The sequence below is a fragment of the Drosophila nasuta genome, chromosome 3, assembly GCF_023558535.2.
Source record: "Drosophila nasuta strain 15112-1781.00 chromosome 3, ASM2355853v1, whole genome shotgun sequence".
Taxonomy (NCBI): Eukaryota; Metazoa; Arthropoda; class Insecta; order Diptera; family Drosophilidae; genus Drosophila; species Drosophila nasuta.
The window spans coordinates 25486452-25512124 of NC_083457.1; the positions used below are offsets into that span (position 1 = coordinate 25486452).

Below are 25673 nucleotides of genomic sequence, written 5' to 3' on the forward strand. Positions count from 1 at the left end.
ACTTATTGAGAATTCTGTAGGCTTGTATTAACAAAAATACAGAGAATAGGAAGAATCATTGCTACTTAGACTCTCGTCTCGACAAAAAGAACTATTCATTATTAAATATAAATTATTGAAACAAATTAAAAAAATTTATTCAGTTCTTTTAGAATAAATAAATAAATAGTTAGCTCGATTTTAAGTAACTGGATTCAATGGCTTGCTTATTTTAGACACCACTGTAAGACCAAGAAAATATTCAGCACTGCTTGCTTATTTTAGACATCACTGTAAGACCAAGAAAATATTCAGCACTGCGCTTAGCAGATACACAAACCAATGGATGTTGTCCCAACTATAGTTCACTTGAAATAAAATCCACCTGTTGAATGTGGGCTGAATGAATGCATAATTCAAATTAAATACAAACTGACCCAATTTTAAATTAAAATCGATATACTAATTACTTAATTATCGCCCGAAAAAAAATCAAAATAACTGTTAATTACTATATGTAAATATTTATAAGCACATTGTTTACAGCAAGTAGGGCGTCAAATCACACAAATCAGCACCAAGTTTGGGAGTGTCCTTGACAGGTTCAACTCACTTTCCTGTCGGTCAATTAAAATTTAATGGGATTTCCATTTAAAATGTACAAATTATGCCACATGCGACAGACCTATAAAAAGTTTTAAATGAGGACAAACAAGAAAATAGAGAATCAAAAGAAAAGGAGCACTTGAGCAGTTCAAACAGTTCAGGTTGAAATGTATCTGAAGGTGGTTGTAGTGTCCTTTGTGGTGTTGCTTTTGGGCGCACTCATCGGTTTCCTAGCATTTCCCATGCTATTTCAGGAACTGGTGAAGCGAGTAAGCATTGGAAATCTATTACAAAAAAAACATTTCTTAGTTCCTTTTTTATTATGCAGAGCGTAAATTTAAAACCTGGCAGTGAAACGCGTCAGATGTGGGAAAAGTTGCCATTTCCCATGATCTTCAAGCTCTACGTCTTCAATGTGAGCAATCCACAGGAGATTGAGGCTGGAGGCAAACCCAGGCTTCAAGAAGTTGGACCGTTGGTATTCGAGTAAGTCTTTATAGATCAAAGTAAATACTAAGTAAATACCTTTCATTCTTTCTTAGGGAGTGGAAGGACAAGTTTGATGTGCTGGACATAGAAGAGGAGAATGCGATTAGCTTCAAGATGCGCAACACTTTCATTCTGCGTCCCGATTTGGGTCTCAGCGGTGATCAGTTAATAACAATGCCGCATCCACTGTTGCAGGTCCACTCCTTTGATTTCATATGCTAATCCAACTGTTGCTAATCTTCCACTATTGCCACACAGTTTATGGCCATTGGCACCTTGGGACAAGCTCAGGAGCTGCAGGCAGCTGTTGCCATGGGTCTGGAACTCATCTTCCAGCCACGCAGCGCCTTCATCACAGCCACCTTGATGCAGCTCTTCTTTGACGGCATCGATGTCAACTGTGCACATGAGGAGCCTGCGGCACAGGCCATCTGCCAGCAGTTCCATGCGGGCGCTGTGCCTGGCGCAGTTCCAGTGAATGCCACGCACTTTAAATTCTCGCTAATGGGAGCGGTACGTTAACTAAATTGCAGCTAATCTTACATTTCCTTAGGCTATGTTTAACTTTTAGGGAAATCACACAAATGCTGGCAGCTTTAAAGTGGCTCGTAGTCGCTCCAAAGGCGCCACAGTGGGTCGTGTGCTGCAATTCAATGGCGCGGATCAGTTGCAAGTGTGGACGGAGACGTTCAATGGCAGTAGTTGCAATAAATTGCGCGGCACCGATGGCACCATCTTTGCGCCCTTTATGCGACCCCAGCAAGGACTCTGGAGCTACTCTCCCCAATTGTGTCGCTCGCTGTCGCCCAAGTGGCTGGGCAAAACCAGCTATAATGAGCTGCCGGCGCAGAGTTATGAGCTCAGCCTTGGTGCATCGCGCGTAAGTACCAAACTTGATAAATTGGCTCAATTTACTAATAATTTCTCTGCCAGCTGGAACCAGATTGGTCCTGCTACTGCACAAGTTATCCGGATGATTGTCCTGCTGATGGCACCATGGATCTAGTGCGATGCAGTGGTTTGCCCATGGTTGCCTCTTTGCCGCATTTTTATCAAGCACAGCCAGAGTTGGTGACACAAGTGGAAGGTTTGTGGCCATCAAAGGACAAGCATGCGAGTACATTGATCTTTGAGCAGTTATCCGGCACTGTGCTCTCCGTGTTCAATCGCCTGCAGTTCAGCTTGAAGGTATCGTCAGTGCCGCAAGTGGCAGTGATGTCTCAGCTACGCAATCTCACCATGCCGCTCTTCTGGATCGAAGAATCGCTGCAGCTGGATAAAACTATCACAGCTGTGCTGCACAAAAAGATATTTAGGTAGTATTAGTTCACGGGAAAGATTAATGAACTTTTACTAATGACAACTTTTGCAGCGTGTTGAGTGCCAATAATTTGTTCCGCTGGCTGGCCATTGGATTGGGCAGCTTGGGCTGTGCATTGGGGGGACTTTTTCTGCATCTTCGGCGCGGCGATGCAAAGCGCGTGGGCGCCTCCGAGGAACAGTAAAGGATTAGCTATTAAACAATGATTAATATAACTCTGCAAATGCTTTTCGATGTCCATATGTATATTTGGTTTATAGTTAATTTGAATGTATTGGATTAACGCTTTGTAGTTTCTATTTTTCTTGGGCCACATCCAGCAGGATGGCGGCAGCTTGGAACTTAAGTATTATGCATATCTTAATCTTACAGAGAGAGAATGTGTGCAGTGAATGTGAGTGTGAATGGGTGTTGTCGGTTGCTTGTGCTTGGAAGTGGATACAGTTCTGGGCGCAGCTTTAGTTTTGTCGACGCGATTGTCGCATGCCTTTCTCAATCTCAAACTGGCGCAGATCCGTGCGCTGCAAGAAGTCCTGGCGCTCCAAGTACCTGTAAGCAAAAAGTCATTAAAGTAAGAAGTAATTTCTTAATTCACTTTCATTGAAACTCACCCATCTTTGCCCTTGTTGTGGGTGCGCAGCTCCTCATCGATGCCCTCGTCGCTCTTGAAAGACTTCCAATCCATCTGCGACTTCTCCAGTACTGACAGCTTTTTCTTCTTGCCCAGCTGATTGAGCAATGAACCTAATCCGCCGCCTCCGCCTCCGTTGGCTGGGCGTTTGCCGACTCCAAATGGCGGACGTGGTGTCGCCTCCTTGGCACTGATTGTGGCCGGTTGCTCCTGATTCTCTTTGGCACTGGAACTGGAGCTGGGAACACTTTTCACGGGTTCACCGGCAAATTCCAGTACCTCAATCGCTTTACTTGTGGCTGGAGGTGTGCGTTTGACGGGCGATGGCGGCTTTTCTTTGGGTTTTGTGTCCCGGCTGGACTTGCTCGGTTCAGTTTCAATGTCGCCCAGGAAATCTGCCCACAACGCATCGGACCGGGATTTATCCGCCTCCTCATCGGATTCTAATTCGTCTTTTTCGGCTGTCGTTCGTCCATTCTGTTTGGCTTCTGTTTGCCGTGTGCTGCGTGCGGAGGATGTTGAAGACTCAGTGTCCTTTACTTTGTTCTTCACTTTGCTTTTCGCTGCTGCTTTGCCTTTTTTTTCACTTGATTCGTCCTCTTCCTCCAATTCGCTCTCGTCGTCGTCTTCTTCCTCGTCGACGGAAACGTCTTCTTCGTTTACGTTATCGGGACAAAAGTCTTCGTCGCTCTCGTCACTATCTGAGGCATGATCTTGCTCCTTGTTCATTATTAATGAAATTATTCTCTGCTCGGTTTAACACAATATAAAAGTTGCAATTTTTCTCCGGCTTTTTTCCGGGCGCAACAAAAAACACTCCACACAAAACGAGCACAACGAAAAGTGTGACCAAGCGGTCAAAATAAATACTATTTATAAACAGTTCCAATCACAAAAATACTTATTAAATACATGTAATAACAAGATTAATTTTCACTTTCTATTAAAAAAATTTTTAATGACATTAACTACAATAATAAATATTGTTTTTTACTTAATATACAGTTTATTTGACAATTCACAATATTGGAATAGGTTTTCAAACAAAGAGTTTAAAGTTATTACACCAAAATATTATCCGTTATTGAATTATTTTAATAGAAAACACTCCATGAACATGGTAATACTGGTCACACCTAGTAATCGATGCAAGTATATCGATAAGCAAATGAAACAGCTGAGAGCTCTGCTTATCAAAGCCTGTTTCAGTTCCCAAAACGTTCCAGCTGCGTTGCTATGAAAAATAAAACCGCAGACGCGAAAACAATAATAATTAAAAGCAAATACAAGCACTAAATTGCTTAGTTCAGATCAGTTGTGCATTGTCACATCGAATATATTGCGACACGCTGTGCAGTTAATACACAAACCAAGATGCTGAGCTAGGATACGGTGAATCACTGCCCACTGCAAGTTGGCCTTTGTGTGGCCTTTATAATCGATTCCCCCAATTTAGGCTGCCAATCGAAGAAGCAACAACAAAAACAAAACCCATTTTGTTAAGTGAGTGTTGTTTAAGGCAGTCTAAAATAGCAACATCGAGAAGGCTACTGTGTGGATGTTGTGCTTGTGTGAGTAGTGCTCAAAAAGGCCAAAAGGTCAACTCATAACTGTTAAATTACAGGTGCAACAAAAATGAGCCAGCAACAACAACAGCAAATGCAGCAGAAAAGTAGCTAAGGCAACAAATGAGTAAAGAGGCAACAAGAAAAGCGCTGGCGCAACGCAAAGCAATAATTAGCAATTAAATAGCAAAGCAACAACAAAAACTCGACTCCTACTACTCCTCCTCTTGCGTCCCTCATCATGTTTTCCGAACCCAACGACGCCGATGAACTGGACGCCATCATCGATGTGCTGGGATTGCGTTCGCAGGCGCATCTCAACACATTCCGTGAGATGTGGTACCATGTCTTTCTCTGGGCACTCTTCTCCTCCGTCTTCATTCACACCTGCGCCGCCCTCGTTGCTTTTGTGACGCTGCGCAAGCATAAATTCGGTCGCTTCTTCTCCATACTGATCCTGGTGATGGGTTTCCTTTCGCCGGCGGCAAGCGGCATCATCAGCAGCGCCGTCATTGCGTTTGTGCATCGTGCTTCCAGTTTGCCCATGTCACCGATCTATGCCATGATCTGGGGCCTCGGTCAGACGATAGTGTCCGCCTGTCTCGGCTTTACGCGAATTCTGGCCACGCTCTAGGCCCACGTGTGCCACATGTTGCATGCGACACACCACACGCCACTTGACGGACTGAATTCTCTCTTAGCATCCAAAAACAATATCGCAATTTCGTTTTGCTTTAATCTTAATTTAATTCGTATTATCTAGCTTAAGCTAATTATCAACCAAATAATGTAAATATTTAAATATGATAGTTAAGTCTTAGAATTCATTCGACAAAATCTATCAAACAAATTATTCAGGTGTAACATCATTTCAAATAACAACTAATTGTAGAAATCAAATTACAACAATTATGCAAATTTGTAAAGAATTATGTGATTTTTAAATATATAAACAACTTTCAACTACAAACTTCAATTGGATTAAATACTGGACAATAGTTTAGCTCTTTTATGGTAATAAATAATTAAACTTAAGCAGGGATTTCAAGAAATGGTTAAAAAGTGAAATTTTTTATTTTTAAATGTTTTTTTATTTCAAATTTATGAATATAATATATAGTGCATCGACCGATATATGTATATTATTTAATTCCTTGAATTGAATTCATAATTTTTTATAATGAATATAATATGTAACTCTTCATTTTATTTTTATTATATAAAAAAAAAATTATTGGGTAACCTTTAAATTCACAATTTTTTTTTTAAATTTGTTCTTTCTATTTTTGTAAATGATATTTATTTTATAATTAAAAAATATATGGACTAACATTAATTTAGCTAACTTAACTTAATTAATTTAACTTAACTAACTCACTATTAATTTTTATTTCTTGACAATTTCCTGTTTTTAAGCAATCACAACTTCTAATTTCATTATCAATAAGCCTCTCTCAGTCAGAGGTCAGATTATATATAGTATCATCGTTGAATCTTATCTGTCGTTTAGACCACAGATCAGCAATTGGGAGCTAAGCTCTTTGTCGATTATACGAAATATTTAGTTCTTTTTTCATCTTGTTTCAATGCAGACATTCAATATGGAAAGAATAAAATCAAATGTAGTACTGTTAATAATAGTCCTCAAAATATTCTTGGTAACCACAGCCACAGGACAAAAGGTAAAAATAATGACATACAACATATACGTACAATTAAGAGAGTGCTAAATGTATAGTATTTTTTTCTTATCAGACATCCGAGTGCGATCGACAAACGGAAGAACAGTGTCACAGTCAAATCTATAAAAGTGTGAAGCCTTTGCTAGACTACTTTAGGCAAGTTCGAAATCAGTTAGACCAAAGTGAAATTAAGGAAAAGCAATTAAGTGAGATAAATTCTGATCTTATGAACAAGTATCATGAAATTGTAAGAATTCATGAAAAGCTCATGAAGGAGGCATTTCAATTAGATGAGTTTTCAAATAAAATATTAAGAAAAGAAAACGATTTGCAATTGTGTCAAAGTAAAGTTGATAAATTAGAATCTGAGATTAAATCACAACAAACAACTATTAACAAATTAACACTACATGCAAATTTTCTTGCGAGTTATGATAAATGTAAAGAAGAATTATCAGATAAATCCGACAATTTGGAAATTTGTGAAGTTCAATCAAAAAAACTTAATTCTAGTATTATTGAAAAAGATAAGAAAATTTATAGATACTCTGCAACAATTCAAAACTTGACAGAGCATCAGAATACAGTTGAGTTGAAATTGGAAGCGAGTCAAACCAAGTTAATCAAAAAAGATAAAGACATTGAAATATGCCATGCAGAAATTACTAAATTAAATAGGACATCACACCTAAATATTCCTTCAAGTTGTCTTCCTTTCGGAGAACATTCTGGTGTGCATGAAATTAAAGTTTCTGGTGTTGGTTTCTTCGATGTTCTATGCGATAGTCAGTTAGCTGGGCCTGGTTGGATGGTAATACAACAGCGAATTGGAGGAAAAGAGAACTTTACCAGGGATTGGGCCACATATCGCGAAGGTTTCGGTTCATTGAATAGTGACTTTTTCCTAGGATTAGAAAAGATGTATCGACTAACAAGTTTGCAGCAATACGAACTCTACATACATTTGGTTGCTTTAAATGGGAGCATCTTCTACGCCCGATACGATGACTTTAAAATATCTGATGAAGACCATGGATACACACTAAGCTTGGGTAAATTCAAGGGAAATATTAGGGATGCGATGAGACTCCACGAAAACATGAAATTCACAACATTCGATCGCGATAACGACTCTGCTGATAATAACTGTGCAGTTGTGTATAATAGTGGCTGGTGGTACACCAAATGTTACGATTGGTAAATATTTAAAATTTTTATTTTTGATTTATTAGTGTACATGTTAACTAATTTTTCCTATGCAGTAACTTAAATGCATTATACGGCATGTATCTAAATTGGTGGACTAAAATAAGAAATGAACTCAAAGAAGCTAAGATGCTGATTCGCCCCAAAGAAAAAATTATCTAATGATCAACTGAAAAGCTAAAATCCAAAATGTAATTAAAAGATTTGGGTATAACTGTTATAGTGCACTATATGCTTTCCCAATAAATATATGAAAAGCTTCTTGAAAGAGAGATTTTGATGTATTTGGAATGCCTGAAGGAAAGAGGTGAGATTGTATTGTATGTATGTAGCTTCATCTTGAGATGGTCAGCAATCTGGTTAATTTTGTACGTTATGGTTTGTAGTGAAAGTAGTAGATTTTTGATGTATTTTAGTATTTTCTCAGTATATTATTTTTCTAAAGAGTGGTCGCCACAGTTCATCACGTCGAGGGGAACCACAAAAGATTTTGGCGTGCAATCTGAAGGTTAGTAAGGCAAAAAATCTGCTGTCAGTTGAGTTGATGAAAAAATTATAATTATTTTTATATTTTTTTCTGTCGAATTACATAATGTAAACAAGAATATAAACGTATAATGTAATATTGTTCTATATCACAGTTTCACAATCTTATTTCTCGACCTTATTTTATAGAACGTTTACATCCTATCATCAATTGGAGCTTAATCTAAATTCTTTGCATACGTATTTGTTATTTGTTATATACACAGATCAGCCATTCAGAGCTAAGCTCTTCATCGATTTCAACGAAATATTTAGTTTCAGATTCATCTTTGGGTTAATCCGGTCAATGCATTCGAAATGGGTAGAACAAAAATAAACGTAGTTTTGTTAATGATCCTCAAACTATTCTTGGTGGGCACAACAACAGGAGAAGAGGTGAAAATAATCACATATGTATATACAGTTAAGAGAGTGCTAAATCTATAGTATTTTTTTCTTATCAGACGTGTGAGCACGATCGACAAATGGAAGAACTGTGCCGCACTCATACCTATAAAAGTGTGAAACCTTTGTTAGACTACTTTAGACAAGTTCGAAATGAGTTAGACCAAAGTGAAATTAAGGAAAAGCAAATAAGTGAGATAAATTCTGATCTTATGAACAAGTATCATGAAATTGTAGGAATTCATGAAAAGCTCATGAAGGAGGCATTTCAATTAGATGACTATAAAAACAAAATATTAAGAAAATAAAACGATTTGCAATTGTGTCAGAGTAAAGTTGATAAATTAGAATCTGAGGTTAATTCACAAAAAATAACTATTAACAAATTAACACTACATGCAAATTTTCTTGCGAGTTATGATAAATGTAAAGAAGAATTATCAGATAAATCCGACAATTTGGAAATTTGTGAAGTTCAATCAAAAAAACTTAATTCTAGTATTATTGAAAAAGATAAGAAAATTTCTAGATACTATGCAACAATTCAAAACTTGACAGAGCATCAGAAAACAATTAGTTCAAAATTAGAAGAGAGGCAATCCATGTTAATAAAAAAAGATAAAGACATTGAAATATGCCATGCAGAAATTACTAAATTAAATAGGACATCACACCTAAATATTCCTTCAAGTTGTCTTCCTTTCGGAGAACATTCTGGTGTGCATGAAATAAAAGTTTCTGGTGTTGGTTTCTTCGATGTTCTTTGCGATAGTCAGGTAGCTGGGCCTGGTTGGATGGTCATACAACAGCGAATTGGTGGAAAAGAGAACTTTACGAGGGATTGGGCCACATATCGCGAAGGTTTCGGTTCATTGGATAGTGATTTTTTCCTTGGATTAGAAAAGATGTATCGAGTAACAAGTTTGCAGCAATACGAACTCTACATACATTTGGTTGTCTTAAATGGCAGCATCTTCTACGCCCGATACGATGACTTCAAAATAACTGATGAAGACCATGGATACACACTAAGCTTGGGTAAATTCAAGGGAAATATTAGGGATGCGATGAGACTCCACGAAAACATGAAATTCACAACATTCGATCGCGATAACGACCCTGCCGATGGTAATTGTGCAGTTGGGTATAATAGTGGCTGGTGGTACCAGAAATGTTCTAATTGGTAAATATTTAATTTTCCTATTTTTGATGTATGACATGTTAAATAATTTTTTCCTATGCAGTAACTTAAATGCATTATACGGCCTACTTCTAAATTGGTGGACTGAAATAAGAAATCTACTTAAAGAAGCTAAGATGCTGATTCGTCCCAAAGCAGAAATCAACAATTGAACAACTGAAAATCCAAAATCGTAGTCTTTTTTAAATCATTTAAGTCTCACTAAATATTTTTGATAAACTGATTTACATTAGAATGTACCAACGAAAGAAGTGAGATTGTATTGGGAATGACATTTCAAAACTTTAGTTCAGTAAACTTTAGATCTATAGATGCTCTCCTAACTTTTGGTAGAGCTGCAAATGCTGCTCATTTTCATTGAGCATCACATTAATCTTGCTTCTTATTTTGATTCGTGTTTTCGCTTTCATAATTCTTTCACAAATTGATTTATGTAAATAAAAACTATACAATTTAACTTTAAAAATGTATAAATAATTTGTATTTTCAATTTAGTACTTACTGAAGTCGAAGATGAAGACTATATTAAAGTGTTCGGATCCCTGGTGTTGTACAAAGTGTGCAGCTTGGTGCTGAGCACATTGCCAATCCGCCTCTCCGACTGCAATGGTTGAGGTCCATTGCTCCGTTTGATCTTGATGTCCGCCAGCAACTGGATTGCATCTTTAGGATCGTTATGAAAGTGCTCCAGCAGTCGCTTTGGACACGGGTACTGGGCTATGATAGATTCAGCTACTTCCAGCGTGACGAGTGGCAATCTATTTAGATGCTGCTGCCAGAGGCGACCAAAGCCATGTCCTTGCTCCACGCGCACACATTGTTTGTTGTCGTTGGCCAGATACTTTTTGAAGCTGCCGAGTATCGCCTGACGCTGCCGCTTGAAGGGCGTCTCAGCAATCGCTTTAGTGTATCGCTGAAGCAGCCCCAACAGCTCCTGGGCATGGGGCGGAGGCAGTTGCTCCACTTGCAGCTGTTGCAGCAACTGCAGCTCAATCAATGCATTTGCCTCGTTACCACGCAGTCGCGGCACAATCACTGTGAACTTACAGTTGGATATGGTGAAGGCTTCATGGAGTTGGACTCCAAGGCAGCCCAGTTGTTGTTCCTGAAATTCCCGCTTACTAAAGATTTTCAGAACTTGTGGCTCCATTTGCCAGGCATCGTCCAAAGCAGCTGAGCCCGCCACAAAGGTCTGCTGGCCCACATTACGTTCCCAGAGAATACAATTCCTTGCCGGCAAACTGCGTATTTCATATTTTAAATCTGTTCTATTCAGCAGTGCAATTAATTCCTGGCCCAGGGAATGCTGTTGCAGGCCGGTGTCCAACACGAGACGCACATATTTCAGGCACTCGCCGGGTCGGATACGTTTCTGCTGCTCCTTGATGGCTTGTTTTTGTAATTTATCCATCTTGTTTGCCATTTTCAATTAAATTAAATGAATAACGCGAAAATCGAGCGCCAACTTGGACAAAAACAATAGGAACAGTGTTGCAAACTTACGTAAAAAGTTCGATTTTCCAAGCAAATGATTCCAGCGTTCCACTAACGATAGGTAGTTAGCTATCGATAGTCTGTCAAATGTTTTTCTTTTGCAGATTGGTCACACATGTTTATATGCACGCCACACGTGTTTATATTTTTAGAGAGAAAAGACGCACAGCTTTATAGAATTCATTTAATTCAAAATGTATCTCATGTACACAATTAACGAAAATGGCGAACGCGTCTATACGCTGAAAGTAAGTGGCACCTTGCCGAACAACAATTAACAACTCTAATTAATATATGTTTAAATTCAATGTAGAAACGCACTGAAGATGGACATCCCACCTTGTCGGCACACCCAGCGCGTTTCTCGCCCGAGGACAAGTACTCGCGTCAACGCATCACCATCAAGAAGCGCTTTGGACTGCTGCTCACCCAGAAGCCCGAGCCCATCTATTAAGCTGAGGCAGTAGTTTTAAATTAGCTTACATGTGTATTTACAAATAATAAGATAATCAATAACAATAATCAAATGCGTCGCTTCAAGCCTGCAGTGTAATCAAACAATTGGGGGTTGCGGAACTCGCCACGCATGTCCAGCACATAATAAAGCGACTTATTTTTCACCTTGATCGGCAACTGGACGCGTGCCAACTCACGGGACTCCTCTGCCGAGATGCATTTGAGAGGCACAGTCATAATGCGATTGCGATTAAACGGACCATAGGTGACAAAAGAGACACTTTGTCCGCCTTTGCGTAGAATTAGAAATCTCACAGAACGCAGCGTAAACATCCAAACAGCAAACAAGATGCCATAGCCTAAAGACGCTCATTTTAATGATATTTAAATGCGAACTTAGTACTCATAACTTACCTATTAGAAAACTACAAATGGTTATGCCATTCTTATACTTGTTCTCGCCCAGATTGATACGCTGATACCATTTCAACTCCTCGCCTGGCTTCTCCACAACTGGGGCATCCTTTAGCGTGGTGAAGGCGAAATGCGATAAATATGTCCAGAACACAAACTGACAGACACCGAAGAAGTTTAGCATATTGTAGAAACGAGGATTTTCGTACTTGAACAGCATCACATCCTTCGTCACATTCGTGCTCATATCAAAAGCAGCCCGAGTTGATTGAGCTCGAAGGGGCGCCGTAATAACCGGCAATTTGTGTGTTATCGCTGGCACGGTACACCTGAGGTTTTGCAAGGTGTGTCGCTTAAGGAAATTGGCACCTTGTCGCAGTGCAAAATTAAGTAAATTGCTCATTTTGATTGATGAATTTGTTTCTACTGCATTTATTATAAAACCAAACTAACCTAACAAATAGCCAAACAGCTGTTTTTGTTTTGTTTCTCGTGGTCGCTTGCAAACGAACTGGTTTTGTTTACTGAGGCCAGGGCTGGTGACGTACTGAACCAGTATTGCAGAGCAGCGAACATCCGTGCTTGAGGTGCAGCAGTCATCTAAATTTTATATATTAATTGCTATCACTTATGTTCTTAGATTTTAAAATTCATATTTTAGTTATTTCATTAAAAAAATTAACCTTTACTTAGCCAAAAGCAATCCGATAGTATATATAATAAAAGTGTATATATATTATTTCTCCATACCTGCAGTTCGCATTTGTTTTTGTTAGCTAGCAGCAGTTAAGTTCCGTAGCGAACTAGTTGTGGCTCTGTGGAATCAAGAGTTGTTCAAGTGGTTCATGGGACGCCACAATTGTTGTTGTCGGTTCAGATTTTAGTCTGCGTTTGGTATTCCAGTTGTTCAGGGCGGCAGTCCACAGTTCGGTGTAAACAAATCTACAAAAAGCCGTTTAAATTGTTGAATATTTAATTATAAATATATATAGCATGTTTTAAGTATTGTATTTTAAGCCTTTTACGTGAAATAAGACTAAAATCCAGAGGAATTCCTATCGGTAAGTCTATAGATAAATTAATTCAGATGTAGATACAGTGCGATGACTTCCATCAATGTCGTATAAGAAGATTGTTATTACTATCGTTTATAGACTAACTATAAACAAGTTTTACATAATGGGATATATTAGACATAATGAATTTAGTTTTATATTTCAGATACATAGATATATATATATATAAATATGTTTAATGAGTCCTCTATATTGTTTGTTTTCGTTTTTAGGGTTGTCAAGCGCTGGTAGTGCAGCAACCCACAACATCAAACAGTCCCAACATTATCGTGCTTCTTTTGCGATGCAAACATTAAATGATAGTTTTTGTCTTTTATGTTTGCTGCTCTGACCTTGTTGAGATATTTTTTGATATTTCAATTTATGCGTATAGTAATTTGCTGGCGATGGCAACTCTAATTATATATATATATATATATATATATATATATATATATATATATATATATAAATGGCATGTGGGCGATAATTGAATGTATATATATCTATGTATGAATGCAATTTATATCCAACATAATGTCAATTGGAGCCACTTGGCAGCCCTACAAACATTAAAATGAACAAACACAAAAACTACTTTGTTGCCCCGCTTTATATTGTTTACTTTTGCGCTTGACACACTCTGCACGTGATGTCTAGGATCGTTAGCGTCAGCAAACATATCGATAAAGTTAAAACCTTTCGACCCATAGATCCGTAATACTCTATGGAGTATATAGGGTTTTTCAACCTAACCTAACTTTACATCAAAATCGATACGTAACCTAAAAAGAATGTGAATGCGCCGCAAAATTATACACACACGTAATATATATACATACACACCTTGTTATACACACACATTGCCACTTCAGCAAGCGCAAGCTTGTGTGTGCGTATTTGTATGTGTGAGAGCGAAACAGATATAATAGGCTTATAACTCCCAAAACAGGTCTGAACATATTTTATGCTAAATGCAATTGTACGCGACATTTTATATTGGAATTCTGTTTTATATAATGCTTGCAGAGCATGAATAAAGAAAACCAAACAGATAAAGTAAAAAAAGAGAGAACCAGACAAACAGAGAGAGAGGAAGAGAGAGAGAAAAATTTTGGTAGAGCGCATAAGAGAAACTGAAACATAATGTTAGATATTCCGAAATGAAATCGAAGTACAAAGACCAGTTCATCCGATACTTCAGAATTATACGACTATATTATAAACTTAAAGCAGCCAATATGGCTGCCGACGCCTCAATTCGTCTGTATGTGTGCTTGCGTCTGTTTTAGTTGTTGCTTCTTTCTCGGTGTGCTGCTGTATTGTATCATTATTCCATTCATTCGGTACGCCTCATTGTTGTCCGACAACCAGCGACTTTTCACGAGCGGTCTGGTAACACTTTTTTTTTACATCTAATACACACATAAACATATAAGTATGTATGAACATATAGTATCTATTATAGTACATGTACATCTGTGCTTAAGTGCATATATTTTTTGTACCGCGTGTAAACATCCAACAGCGTGCCCCCCTCTCCACCACCCCAATTAGCTTACGCTCTTGGTCGCTGCCTCTCTCTCTCTCACACACTCTCCCGATACCAAACCGGTATCCTGTCGAAAGTCCTAGGCAAATACTCCAAGAAATAAAAAAGTCCTCAGTTGCAGATCTTAGGCCCTTGTCACTTCATTACTCTTCCCCATGGCCCCCCTCTATCGACGTTGTTGCTCTTATGCGTCTAAGCCAAGTTGGCAGCATTTTGTGTGTTTTATGTGATTCCGCTGCTGTCGCTTGTTCTTCGCCTACTTTTTCTTTAATATCATTCGAAAATAATAATTTAAGATAGCCATCCCCCCTTGCTCCCATGGTCGGTCATACAATGTAGCCTGTATCGTTGTCTCGTTCCCACACATAGCGTTAGGCATCACGCTTGTTCGCTCGCACTGTGTACAGCGTTGCTCAATTGTTGAAAACGAATTTACGGCAGCTTTACGTTTTCTGCCGATTTCTGTTGTTCATTTTATTCAAACAGAACTGTTCAAAGATCCCCTGCAGTAGTGTGATTGTTTCAACCCCCTGCCCCTGCCATTGAACCCCCTAATATTGCAGAGTTGCCAGACCGTTTTTCAAAATCGGTTTAAAATGCGCTTTGATTATTTCGCTCGATGTATGAAAATAATGAAATTCGCATTCTTGTTACAGTTTGTTTTGGCTATAGGTACACAAACACTCACACATTAACACATCGAATGTGGCTAGGGGTAAGCTTTGTTGACATTTTAAAGATGTGAAAGTTAATTTTTGTTTACTATTTCGGAAAGTAAAATCTTATCGAGCGTTATCAAGTCAATTTACAACACCCGCGCCCGTTCCGCCTAGTAATCAAACCTCACACTCTCTCTCCCTCTCTGTCCCGCTAGCGCTTCGCTCTCAATCTCTGTAGTACTCTCTTGTGTTGTACTTTTTCTCTTGCTCTCTCGCTGTCAGCTGGTTTTTTGCGTTCGCGTTTCGCGTTCACTTCGGGCAGTGTTTTAGTGTTGCCTTGAACTCGCTAAGAAATCTAGTTACAACAATTGTTTTTGATTTCTTCGAGTGTACATAAATCGTATTGAATGCAAAGTTAAGTCACACTGTAAGATGTTAAACAGTTCGTTGATGGTTCGTATGTAGCTTTATCTCTTCACTATTTATCAAATTATGTAAAAATTGTAGGGTACTCGCTTCAACATAACCTCACATTTGTTAACACATATCGACGTTGAGCCTTAAAAACGCTATATATCATATGTCGACATAGTACGACATTTCGTCCGATTTGTCCAGGTTGCTTCGTCTTGATGTTCTCTGGTTTATCGCAAGTTCTTGCTGTATGCACGCTTATTTCTCTTGCCCGTTTGCTTTGTGTTTGCTTTTCTGCTGCAGTCATCTTGCTGTAGCGACCGCTGTTTCTTGTTGTTGTTGTTGGTAGCGTTGTTGCGTACGAACGAACGAGCGAGCGACGGAAAGACAGAGCAGACCGACCGCCCCACTGTCTGGTAGAGCGCCAAGCACACCGGTTAGTTAGGTAGGCACAATAGATACATACCGAAACCGAAATAGCGTCAGGCGAAAAGTCGTTGTCGTTTTTATATATTTCCGATTATTCGAGTTTTTTGGATAAAACATCGAACACATCGTACTCATTGCTAGCATTTAACTTTTTTTTTTTATAATACCAAAAGCTTTTGAATAAAGTGGAGTAGGGGGTGTTGGGTGCATTAGGGGGTACCGTTCAAGTAAGATTAACCCACAAACATTTTACCTAAATGAACAAATTTAAAAATGTCATTTCCATTAACATTCATAGTTATTATTTATTCCACTATGAAATTGACAACAAAAGCTTTCGCTGAGCTTTTGATAAAAAGCTTTTTTGCACGAATATAATGCTTAAAATAATTGAATTAAAAGTAATGCGAATTTTAGAAATTGAAAGGTTTAGCTTAATAGTTAAGGTCACATAGGGTTGCCACTTTCGTGCTTAGTGTTGCCATAGAGTCACATATAACATACATACAATACTCTTGTCGCCCACAGTTCAATGTGTTACAAGTGAGCGTTGTATCTAAAGTTATCGCCTAAAAATGATGGAAGTAACGCAAAAGGTTGAATTAAAAGAGTTGCCAACCGAAGATGAAATAATGCGAAGCATTGCTGCAGAACTCGACGAGGAGGTTGACAAACTAACCAACCCTGGTATGTGACAAATAAGCATTAATCGATAAATATGCTGCGAACAATAAAAATCCCTTTGCAGACATTACATCGCCAGTGGGAAGTCGTAACTCCGTGGATGTGGATCTGCAAAATGGTTTGGAAACCGACGAGTTGGACAATGGTATTGAGACGACACCTACAAGTACCGAAAGTATTTCCAAGGACTGTGAGGATCAGGCTGCTGCTGTCATGGGTTTAAGCAAGGAGCGTGATGCAGGCAGCGATCTGGATGCTTTATTGGATAAAATAAGTTCTATTGTGAACTGTGATCCAAAGGAGTCGGTGGAAGAGGAGACTAAAGAAAGCTGTGCAGCGTTGGAGGCTGGATGCAATGAACAGCATGCTGGGGATATCGATAACAAAAAAGAATGCGAAATTGCTATCGATAACACAGATGCAGCAGTTATCGCTGCTGAAGAAGAACAAAAGGAAGAAGCGCACGAAAAGAACGTGGATGCTGAAGTTCATGAAGAAAAAGTCAAGGATTTGGAAGAAAAAGAAGACAAGCGAATAATTGCAGATCCCGTGGAAGACGGGACTACGGAAGCAGAAGAAAATATTGTGGATAGCAAAGAGGAAGCTAATCAAGTGAAAGCAATAGATAATCCTGAAGATACGTCTGCAGCTTCTGATGTTTGTGAGACAGATTTAAATACCGCCAATGATGAGATCTTTATGGATGCATTGGAAACCATATCCAGCTCTGATGAATTTGATGCAATTCCAGAAGCAAAATCCAGTGCTAAGAAGGAAACAACAAACGGTTTAGAAGACATTACCTCTGACGATAGCCTTGAGAAAAATAATCCCCCTGCTGAAAAGCCTATTAAAGAACCATCTATTATTGATCTAGACACACTGGATGAAAAGGCCAAAAAAAACACTGAGGGAGATACTAAGAAGGCTATGGAGGTTGATGCAATCAAAGAGAATGTCGAAGAGGAGGCAGAGGAAGTAAATGAGCACCTGGAGAAGCTTGATGCAGTAGAATTGACGGCAACGGAAGAATTGCGAGATGATGCCATAGATGACATGCTCGTGGAAACGGCTGAAATGTGTGAAGCCATAGACGAGCAGGCCAAAATTGAGGCAAAACCCGAAGATGCCAAGCCGAAGGACGGTGAAGATCTAGTCAAAGTGGAAGGGGACGATCTGCAACCGACTGAGACAGTCAAGATAAATGGAACAGACGATAAAATGGATGAGCAGAGCTTGAACGAAGTTTCAAAGAAAGATGAGGAAGAAGATGATGAAGTCATATTTTTTGAGTCCATTGAAAAGACAACAAATGAAACTGCAGCTACAACTGAGACTGCTAAGGAAAACCCCAAACCAGACGACGAAGATGTGGAAGAGGTTAAGAAAGATGATGAAGTGGTGCTTGTGTCGGAGGATGAGGAGGAAGTGTCGGCGCCAATGAAGCAACTCGCTGAAGGGGAGTTGAGTAAAAAAACCGACACAGCAGAAAAAACACCTCCCAAAATCGATGTAAAATCCAAGTCGAATTTACTCGTCGATAACTCCGACAATGCCTGCGATCAGTTTGAGAAGCAACGAGCACAGGAGAAGACACCCCCGAAAGAAGGACCTGGCGAGGATAGCAACTCTAGCAATCTGCTGCAACCATCACAGAAAAGTAGCGATGAGATGGTAACTGGAGTCGAAGCCGAACCCGAAGTAGAAGCTGAAACTACAGTTGAGGGAGATCAGGGCGATGTGGAAGCCGAAGAGGAAACCGAGGAGCCATATGTGCCGGCCGTGAAGCGTATAAGACTGAGCACCGATGACAAGCCGGAGGCTAGCAATAGTTCCAGCTGTACAGCCGAGGCAACAACGTCCACTAGCAATATTACAAGCACCTCTAACATAGCGGACGAGAATGAACATCAGGCTCAGCCCTTAGTTGCCAAACGGAATCACAGCCCCTCAGAACCAAAGGAGGATATACCAAGTAAAAAGCTCAAAACGGATGACACCGATTCGAACAGTTCCTGCGACGGCAATCTACAAATCGATTTAGATGCACACGATAATACCGAAGAATCAGATACGCCAGCAGACGTCACGAAAGAGAAGATTAAAGAGCCATCCATCGACCTGAAGCCCGCACCGGAACTCAAAAGCGATGTGAAACCTTTTCGATTGGATTTTGTACAGAAATTCGGCAAGAGTTTCGACAAAATGACGCGTTGTGATCTCGAGGAACTGGTGCTCCAGAAGATCGTCGAGTGCATGCTGGTGAAGAGCGAGTTTGCTGAGATCCGGCGTCAGGTGGACAAACAGGAGGTGACCCTGGCCAGCTACAGACGCAAGATCGCCGAAGTATCGAAACAGTTTCTCGATCTGGAAACTGTGCACAAGCGTGTGCTCAAGGATCTGGAGACACGCAACTCACAGTTTACAGCACCGGTACGCATCACACGTGCCGTCGGTCTTCAGGTGGGTATGGCTCTGATGAAGAAGCCCAGCGAGGATGCGACACGCAACCAGGCTAGCCACCATACTGCAGGCAGTATGTCAGCTCCAGCTACATTAATTTCCAGTACCGCGGCAGCTGCAACGTCAGCGCCCTCAACGAGTCAGCCTCAAAAGGCAACCACGTTGCCTAAGCCGGCACAACGGTCGCCACTGCGTGGCATGACCAGGGCGGCTCCTGTTATGCAGCATCCGCCTCCGCAGCAACAACACCTACAGCAACAACCTCAACAGCAGCACCAACAACAACAACAACGCTCGTCGTTGACCTACAACCAAACTGGAGGTAATGCCACACCGCCCGTGCGTCGCGGCTGCATGCAGAAAGTGACGCCCCAACGCCCCGTGAACAACTCAACTCCGTCTACGCCCGGACCAGCTGGCATGCAACGTCTGCAGACCTCACCAGGAAGTTCTTCCCGCATTTATGCTACGAAGCACACCGGCACCGCCGCAACTGCTTCGGCTGCCGCACCGACAACTACGCGTCCCCGTGGAGTCGTTGGCAAACCCGGTTCTACCTACATGTCAAACAAGCAGCTCATACAACAGCAACAACAACAGCAGCAGCAACAACAACAGCAGCACCAACAATCACCTTTGCCGTGAGTAAAACTCGATGCATCCCCGAAAGGAAACCTCTTTAACCTTCACTCTTTTTTTTTAGCGTACGCATTGGTCGCACTCCTGGCAAACAGAATAATGTCAAGTCCCGCCAGATGCCCATTGGTGGCGGCACGGTCTCTGTGCCCATGTCAAATACCGCGGCGGACAGCGCTGGCGGTAGTTACGGTCAGCCCAGTTTGGCGCCAGCTCGACCCAAGGAAAAGGCTGTCATCGATCTGACCGACGAGGATGATGCGGCTGCTGCGGCCGCAGCTGAGGTCACCGCTCGCCTGCGTCAGAATCCAAATGTGGGCATCAAACGCAGCTCGCAGTCACCTGCAAGTGGCCAAGGAAGTGCACGTCCAGTGGCGGGCAGCGTGGTGCGAGTGTCGCCGATGAACGTGGGACGCGGTAATGTCGTTACCAGGCAGATTTTCAACAACAATTCAGCAGGTAAAATAATCAAGTCATTAATTAAGCTTAAGCGATCGTGTGCTGGCTTTTTACAAAATTCTGGTTATCACGGGTATTATGCGCGATCTATCAGTTTATTAAAATAAGTAAGAAATCTACAGTCGAGTGTGCTCGAAATATTGAGGAATTATTTTCGAAATATACCACAAATATACTGAAAATATGGTATATTTGGTATATTGATATGAGGCTACCTTCAAGAGATACTATAGAGTGCAAAATATACCAGATTGTCAACCAAAGCAACTAAGACTCCTATAAAGTAGGCGTTTTTGCGCAGAGCAAAGAATTTCTTTAAAAACTTCGACAATTTTTATCTGATCGCAACCAAATCGGAATCACAAAGACTATAGTTATTTGTATATACCAAAATTCGCGACTATAGTTTTAAAATATCACTGGTTATTCGAGTTTAGTCAGTTTGTGGGGGCGGAAGTGGGCGTGGCAAAAATTTGAAACAAACTTGATCGGCCTGCAAACATAACAAGTGATGTCGAACAAAATTTATAGCTCCATCTCTTATAGTCTCTGATATCTAGGTTTTCACCTGTATTTTGAGGCCCGGGCCTGCACGAAAACAAACTCTTTTTTTGAGAGGCCCGGCCCGGCCGAACACGAAACTTTTTCACCAAGGCCCAGGCCCCCCGGCACGAAACTTATTTATACATATAAGGAAATTTAAAAGACATGCATTTTATATATATAATATATATAAATATGTGAATATATGAATGGTTTGTCGCAACATATTTTCTATTTCAAAAATTTAGTATCAATAAGCAATTAAAATGCGATAAATAGCGGTTCTAATTCGAGAAAAAAAAAAATAGCGTGATCAAATTAAAATTGTTTTCAGGCCTATTTCGGGCTCTTACGGGCCGGGTCTTTTTGCTAAGGCCCGGGCCCGCACGAATCTTAACGTTTAAGGCCTGGGCCCGCTCCGAGCCTGTGTAAGTCGGCGGACCACGAAAAAAGCCCAGCGGCAATAAAAAATCGTATGAGGCATTTTCTCTTAAAGAGAAATAGCATTAACTAAAATTGTGGACTCGTAAGACTGGATATAAAATTTAAAATCAAAAAAATATTGCAGCCAAGTCGCAATAACGTGTGCTTGGGATATCTTTGCCATAGAAATAAGTAATGAATGCATAATAATAAGTAATAAGTAATGAAGGCAAATGTTTCAGTGGTGTGGCCATGTATTTTTGGTTTTTACGATTTTTATATCAAATGTTGGCATAGAACGGTTGATAAAAATGGTCACACTAATATGTGTGGTTTGCGAAATATATAGGTTTTCCGCACGTGAAAAATTTCGCTCATTTGGGATCGTGTTCTGTCAAAATCATTTTGTATCGATAACATAATTTAACGTAATTTAACATAATTATGTTAACTACATTTACGAATCTATGTAGATAAGTTTTTATTAATGAATTTAGTCACCGCCCAGACTGATGTTTATAAAAAGAGCTCGTTGTGCATCGAACAGATTGTAAAGTACTAAAGTAATTTCTAATTTATTTTACAGGTCAACGCAGCTCGGCTGGAGCTAATGTCACAATGCAGATTCGATCGGAGAACACGCCGCCAAATCCAAGTCGCCTTCGCTTCTCGCATCCTGCACCGCTGCCGCTGGCTCCTGCGCAAACCTTCCATCCCGACTGGAAGTTGCCCCCCTCTCGTCCCGTAATTCGCATCAGTTTGCACGATACGGGCATCGTCATTTCGTGGACGCTAGAGGATACGGGTAGTCGGTTTGCCGAGTGTGTCACGTATCAGATCTACGCTTATCAGGAGACGATCAATGAGCCAAGCACCGATTCGTGGCGTCATGTGGGCGATGTGAAGGCCATGCTGCTGCCTATGGCCGTAACCCTGAATCAGTTTCAAGAGAATCAACGTTATTTCTTTGCGGTGCGCGGTGTCGATGCTCACGATCGTTATGGAGTATTTAGTCTGCCCAAGACGTGGTAATCCACTGTCTGTTATTCTGTTTTATTTTAAGTATTACAACGCTGTCTAGTATCTTATTTTTTATTTATTTTAATAATTTATCATTTTATTTATGGAACCCATCAATAACCCACTTCCACTCCCAGTAACCATCACAGATACATAGATTAACATATTTGTTCCTTAAAGATCACTCACTCATGGGCAGCTGTTAATTATAATATTCGCCTTAATCCTAAGTTAGTCCTAAGGCAAGTGTTGATCTATATTAGCCATTTGGAAGTCGAGCCAATCGTACTCAAATTTTAGCTATCGCTTTGACTTCATAGACATTAAACGCAACAACACGAATATGTTAATAAGTTGTAATTTAATTCTATATTTTAAATAAATAATTCACACTGAATAAATATCAAATGGATAAATCAAATTTGATAGATATTTTGCATTAAAAGTTTGGATTAGCTTATCTAGCATTTCGATCGCGAAACTACGTTGAGAAAATACCCAAATACTACAAAGAGTAAATAGTATTTTAGTATTTAAAATACACAATTTGGTCACGCTGAGCGGTAGACCTGGTGCGTTTGTATCGATAGCTACACACCATGTCTCTATTGCCATACGATTCCCGAAAATTGTTAGAGAATTAAATTTTAAGGTCGACTGTTTTCTAGTCGCCTTTAAATAAATAAATATATCTATATACTACAAATTGTTTAAATTATCTAAAAAAATAGCAAATTATTTTTGTGAAATAGCCAAAATAACAGGCTCCTGCAAATTGAGTGGTTTCCCGTTTTAGCCAAATCTGGCTAGAAAATACCTAAGTTGGCAGCACTGCTTTTAATGTGATTCTCTTACAGCCGGCCGCTAATTGGAATATTTTCCGCTAGATCTAGCGTCAGCTAAATAGCTGAACTGACAGCTCTGTTAAGCACTCGACGATCGATTTTATTTTTAGCACGACTTGAGCACGAATAGCAGTGCTGCCAACTTTTGAAAAGCAAAAAAGCTGTTTTTGACGGAAGGAATGGAGAAAAAAGCTTAAAAAAATTATAAAACAAAGCTAAAAACAAATGAATCAAAAAAGAGAAAAAATATCTACAAAAATAACAATTTATTAAGTTCATTTTTGTTTAGAAGATACAGATTTCCGTTATTTTATCGTTATCTTCTTAGTCTGTCTCATTTGCGTATGACATTTTAGTACCTATCATCTGCAGATATTTTACAGACATTTCATAGTCGACGCAGCATTTTCCCATCCTTCGCAATCCGTTTCTCTATAATAAAATAAAAATGAATAGAGTAAATCTTTTGCTTGAAATTAACATTTTACCTTATGCTTAAAATGCATTCTTTAATTTGGATTTAATTAGGTTAACCTGGCTATTACCGCGTATGACTAAGGCAAGCACAATATTTGGATGGCCACAGGTGCTAACTCAAAAAATCTGCTGTTTTCACCAGAATCTTTAAAGTGTAGCACCTCAAACCAAAATTTGTCTGTGTTGCTGATGTTGGCCCACTTGATCGAATTGAAATGGAAACACTAAGCGAGTGATGACATTAGCGTATTTCGAGAAAAATAATCAATACGCCACCACATTTTCTGCAAGTGACTATCGTAAAGCTGCCACTTTTCCATATTTTGTACTTTTTGTACTTTTTGTACTTTTGTGTTAACAACACAAAAAAAAGTTGGGAAAAAGCCAACTCAATCTCTAAAAAAGTCAGAATTCCCGCAGCACTGACGAATAGTTATCGTTGAATGAGTAATTTTTTTTATATTTTTGCAAAATCATTGGCCAGAAATAATCTGCGGGTTTATTCAAATTTCTCATAAAAATATAAATATTGAAATATATAATAATGTTAAAGTATTATTAAAACATGATAAGTGCAATTTTTTATGTAATTTTCTTTTAATAAGAAACAAGAAAATGTTTCTTATTATTAAGAACCAAAGAAAATTTATATGATTAAAAGGAAAATAGTTTTTTTCTTGTTATACAAAACTGAAACACAAATTATATGAATCAAAATTATTTTTTTAATTAGGTAAAAAGAAATAATATATAGTTTTATTTACAAGAGAACAGCTAAATTTTTTTGAGTATTTTTTAATGCTTATAATTAATTTTAACTTAAAACTTGATATGAATTTGAAAATGATTGACAAATAAATTAGAGAGTAGAATGAGGTAAAGAAAATTGTCGAAAGCTTTTTTCAATTGCTCAAGAGCATTACAAATTATAATTCGAAACGAAGTTCGATGACGATAATGACCGGTTACAGATAAACCTTTGTCAGTTGAAGCCTAGTATTATGGCAATTTAAGGCTCAATTAGCCATTGGCTGGCAATAACGATGGCTGGCCTTAGGCAAAGGTTGAACGATTTTACAAATTAGCACAAATTGATATTGCAGAAGGCATGAGTATGCCAAGAGGGGGAGGGGAAGGGGGCAAGGGCATACGAGCAATGCAAAACGATGACACATAAAATATAGATACGCCCATTATCCATTTGCCGTCCATTTGCCAAGGGACGGGGGAGAAGAGGCTATTGGGGCCTCAAATGGAACATGGCAACGTTGCATGTTAAGTGCCTCTCTCCCCTCCCGCCTGCCATTGCCCCTTTTGGACGCCATTGCCAGGCCAATTGCTCTCATGCACTTGACATTGGCTAAGCGTCGTGTCGCGTCGCGTCGCATCGCATCGCGTCGCGTTCCGTTGCTTGCAATTTTCCTCACCATTTTCCTTTGCCTCGATGACCCGCTTTCCTCGCCTTTTGCTGTGTCCTTTCCACTTGGCTGTTGCCTTGCATTTTTCCTTGTCGTTTGCCTCGCCAATTTCATCGCTTTGCTCTCACTATTGCCTTCATACTTGTGCTCAGCCCATTTGCTTCGTAATTTTCGCAATGCTTTTCCTTGGCCATTTCCTAGCCTGCTGCTGCGGCTGCGGCTGCTACCGCTGCTGTGTCCATTCATGCGCTGCAAGTGGCAGCGAGCTACGTGATTGGTGGCACTAGAAGCGTTGTCAAGGCGCCGCCATGCAACTTTCGGTGGCAAGTTAGCAACGTGCCGCGTGCGCCACGTGCCACCGCATTTTGAGCAGCAGCCAAAAAACCTTGACATTAGGCGCAGCCTGCAAGTGTCACTCTGTCTGTCTGACTGTATGTGTGTCTGTGTGTGTGTGTGTGTTGACTTTTGGTGCTCAGTGTGCTGAGTGCATTATTGAGTGGTGTGGCATGCATCCTGCTTCCTGTATCCGTATCCGGCGCACATAAGTTTTGTTTGTCGCTTTAATTCATTTGCGGGCGCAAATTGTTTGCATACATTCTATATACTTAACTGAACATGTTCC

At 39.8% G+C, this 25673-nt stretch overlaps 9 protein-coding genes across 16 annotated transcripts; 5 read left to right on the forward strand and 4 right to left on the reverse strand.

The window, feature by feature from the left end:
• Positions 1–752: 752 nt before the first annotated feature.
• Positions 753–2630, forward strand: LOC132788115 (sensory neuron membrane protein 1-like). The gene is made up of 7 exons (XM_060795433.1): positions 753–854; positions 914–1071; positions 1128–1269; positions 1333–1587; positions 1646–1954; positions 2008–2390; positions 2447–2630. Exons 1-7 carry the CDS (start codon positions 753–755, stop codon positions 2577–2579), a joined length of 1482 nt encoding a protein of 493 aa, XP_060651416.1. The 3' UTR covers positions 2580–2630.
• LOC132793899 (craniofacial development protein 1) lies at positions 2620–3869 on the reverse strand. Its single transcript, XM_060804054.1, has 2 exons — positions 3007–3869; positions 2620–2944 (listed from the first exon to the last, which is right to left on the reverse strand). Exons 1-2 carry the CDS (start codon positions 3753–3755, stop codon positions 2854–2856), a joined length of 840 nt encoding a protein of 279 aa, XP_060660037.1. The 5' UTR covers positions 3756–3869; the 3' UTR covers positions 2620–2853.
• A 156-nt stretch (positions 3870–4025) lies between these two features.
• On the reverse strand, positions 4026–11103 carry LOC132793898 (crossover junction endonuclease EME1). 3 transcript variants are annotated; one of them, XM_060804052.1, is made up of 2 exons: positions 10113–11103; positions 4026–4260 (listed from the first exon to the last, which is right to left on the reverse strand). In XM_060804052.1, the coding sequence occupies exon 1, from the start codon at positions 11031–11033 to the stop codon at positions 10131–10133; it is 903 nt and encodes a 300-aa protein (XP_060660035.1). In that variant the 5' UTR covers positions 11034–11103; the 3' UTR covers positions 4026–4260; positions 10113–10130. The 3 variants fall into 3 exon arrangements, with proteins under 3 accessions (XP_060660035.1, XP_060660034.1, XP_060660036.1); XM_060804051.1 differs by lacking the exon at positions 4026–4260 and adding an exon at positions 5849–6168; XM_060804053.1 differs by lacking the exon at positions 4026–4260 and adding an exon at positions 9971–10054.
• On the forward strand, positions 4234–5658 carry LOC132793902 (transmembrane protein 170A). Its single transcript, XM_060804059.1, has 2 exons — positions 4234–4597; positions 4651–5658. The coding sequence occupies exon 2, from the start codon at positions 4833–4835 to the stop codon at positions 5223–5225; it is 393 nt and encodes a 130-aa protein (XP_060660042.1). The 5' UTR covers positions 4234–4597; positions 4651–4832; the 3' UTR covers positions 5226–5658.
• Positions 6162–9762, forward strand: LOC132793897 (fibroleukin-like). Of its 3 annotated transcripts, XR_009633159.1 has the most exons (5): positions 6162–6273; positions 6347–7470; positions 7536–8400; positions 8469–9592; positions 9654–9744. XR_009633159.1 is itself a non-coding variant. In XM_060804049.1 (2 exons), the coding sequence occupies exons 1-2, from the start codon at positions 9012–9014 to the stop codon at positions 9760–9762; spliced, it is 690 nt and encodes a 229-aa protein (XP_060660032.1). In that variant the 5' UTR covers positions 8724–9011. The 3 variants fall into 3 exon arrangements, 1 of the variants encoding a protein (XP_060660032.1); XR_009633158.1 differs by having other exon boundaries at positions 7536–9592; XM_060804049.1 differs by lacking the exons at positions 6162–6273; positions 6347–7470; positions 7536–8400 and having other exon boundaries at positions 8724–9592; positions 9654–9762.
• Positions 11104–11193: 90 nt separating the features above from the next.
• On the forward strand, positions 11194–11644 carry LOC132793903 (H/ACA ribonucleoprotein complex subunit 3). The gene is made up of 2 exons (XM_060804060.1): positions 11194–11352; positions 11418–11644. The coding sequence occupies exons 1-2, from the start codon at positions 11299–11301 to the stop codon at positions 11556–11558; spliced, it is 195 nt and encodes a 64-aa protein (XP_060660043.1). The 5' UTR covers positions 11194–11298; the 3' UTR covers positions 11559–11644.
• LOC132793900 (transmembrane protein 223) lies at positions 11262–12828 on the reverse strand. 2 transcript variants are annotated; one of them, XM_060804057.1, is made up of 3 exons: positions 12725–12828; positions 11975–12574; positions 11262–11919 (listed from the first exon to the last, which is right to left on the reverse strand). In XM_060804057.1, the coding sequence occupies exons 2-3, from the start codon at positions 12375–12377 to the stop codon at positions 11627–11629; spliced, it is 696 nt and encodes a 231-aa protein (XP_060660040.1). In that variant the 5' UTR covers positions 12378–12574; positions 12725–12828; the 3' UTR covers positions 11262–11626. The 2 variants fall into 2 exon arrangements, with proteins under 2 accessions (XP_060660040.1, XP_060660039.1); XM_060804056.1 differs by having other exon boundaries at positions 12658–12828.
• Positions 12829–12888: 60 nt separating this feature from the next.
• Positions 12889–22649, forward strand: LOC132793896 (activating transcription factor 7-interacting protein 1). Of its 2 annotated transcripts, none has more exons than XM_060804047.1 (5): positions 12889–13035; positions 16612–16770; positions 16832–19871; positions 19934–20325; positions 21878–22649. In XM_060804047.1, exons 2-5 carry the CDS (start codon positions 16659–16661, stop codon positions 22321–22323), a joined length of 3990 nt encoding a protein of 1329 aa, XP_060660030.1. In that variant the 5' UTR covers positions 12889–13035; positions 16612–16658; the 3' UTR covers positions 22324–22649. The 2 variants fall into 2 exon arrangements, with proteins under 2 accessions (XP_060660030.1, XP_060660031.1); XM_060804048.1 differs by lacking the exon at positions 12889–13035 and adding an exon at positions 15612–15693.
• Positions 22650–23430: 781 nt separating this feature from the next.
• On the reverse strand, positions 23431–25562 carry LOC132793901 (uncharacterized). Of its 2 annotated transcripts, none has more exons than XR_009633160.1 (2): positions 23645–23956; positions 23431–23588 (listed from the first exon to the last, which is right to left on the reverse strand). XR_009633160.1 is itself a non-coding variant. In XM_060804058.1 (2 exons), exons 1-2 carry the CDS (start codon positions 25442–25444, stop codon positions 23481–23483), a joined length of 492 nt encoding a protein of 163 aa, XP_060660041.1. In that variant the 5' UTR covers positions 25445–25562; the 3' UTR covers positions 23431–23480. The 2 variants fall into 2 exon arrangements, 1 of the variants encoding a protein (XP_060660041.1); XM_060804058.1 differs by lacking the exon at positions 23645–23956 and adding an exon at positions 25061–25562.
• Positions 25563–25673: the final 111 nt, after the last annotated feature.

Bases quoted from the DNA above. Each gene is read 5' to 3' on its own strand.
- LOC132788115 (XM_060795433.1), top strand. From the start codon at position 753: ATGTATCTGAAGGTGGTTGTAGTGTCCTTTGTGGTGTTGCTTTTGGGC. The intron at 855-913 runs GTAAGCATTGGA...TTTATTATGCAG, and splicing joins TTCAGGAACTGGTGAAGCGA to AGCGTAAATTTAAAACCTGG. The intron at 1,072-1,127 runs GTAAGTCTTTAT...ATTCTTTCTTAG, and splicing joins GTTGGACCGTTGGTATTCGA to GGAGTGGAAGGACAAGTTTG.
- LOC132793899 (XM_060804054.1), bottom strand. From the start codon at position 3,755: ATGAACAAGGAGCAAGATCATGCCTCAGATAGTGACGAGAGCGACGAA. The intron at 2,945-3,006 runs GTGAGTTTCAAT...TTTTGCTTACAG, and splicing joins CACAACAAGGGCAAAGATGG to GTACTTGGAGCGCCAGGACT.
- LOC132793902 (XM_060804059.1), top strand. From the start codon at position 4,833: ATGTTTTCCGAACCCAACGACGCCGATGAACTGGACGCCATCATCGAT.
- LOC132793897 (XM_060804049.1), top strand. From the start codon at position 9,012: ATGTTAATAAAAAAAGATAAAGACATTGAAATATGCCATGCAGAAATT. The intron at 9,593-9,653 runs GTAAATATTTAA...TTTCCTATGCAG, and splicing joins TACCAGAAATGTTCTAATTG to TAACTTAAATGCATTATACG.
- LOC132793898 (XM_060804052.1), bottom strand. From the start codon at position 11,033: ATGGCAAACAAGATGGATAAATTACAAAAACAAGCCATCAAGGAGCAG.
- LOC132793903 (XM_060804060.1), top strand. From the start codon at position 11,299: ATGTATCTCATGTACACAATTAACGAAAATGGCGAACGCGTCTATACG. The intron at 11,353-11,417 runs GTAAGTGGCACC...AATTCAATGTAG, and splicing joins AACGCGTCTATACGCTGAAA to AAACGCACTGAAGATGGACA.
- LOC132793900 (XM_060804057.1), bottom strand. From the start codon at position 12,377: ATGAGCAATTTACTTAATTTTGCACTGCGACAAGGTGCCAATTTCCTT. The intron at 11,920-11,974 runs GTAAGTTATGAG...GAGCGTCTTTAG, and splicing joins CATTTGTAGTTTTCTAATAG to GCTATGGCATCTTGTTTGCT.
- LOC132793896 (XM_060804047.1), top strand. From the start codon at position 16,659: ATGATGGAAGTAACGCAAAAGGTTGAATTAAAAGAGTTGCCAACCGAA. The intron at 16,771-16,831 runs GTATGTGACAAA...ATCCCTTTGCAG, and splicing joins TGACAAACTAACCAACCCTG to ACATTACATCGCCAGTGGGA. The intron at 19,872-19,933 runs GTGAGTAAAACT...CTTTTTTTTTAG, and splicing joins CACCAACAATCACCTTTGCC to CGTACGCATTGGTCGCACTC.
- LOC132793901 (XM_060804058.1), bottom strand. From the start codon at position 25,444: ATGTCAAGGTTTTTTGGCTGCTGCTCAAAATGCGGTGGCACGTGGCGC. The intron at 23,589-25,060 runs GTGAGGAAAATT...ATTTTATTATAG, and splicing joins CATCGAGGCAAAGGAAAATG to AGAAACGGATTGCGAAGGAT.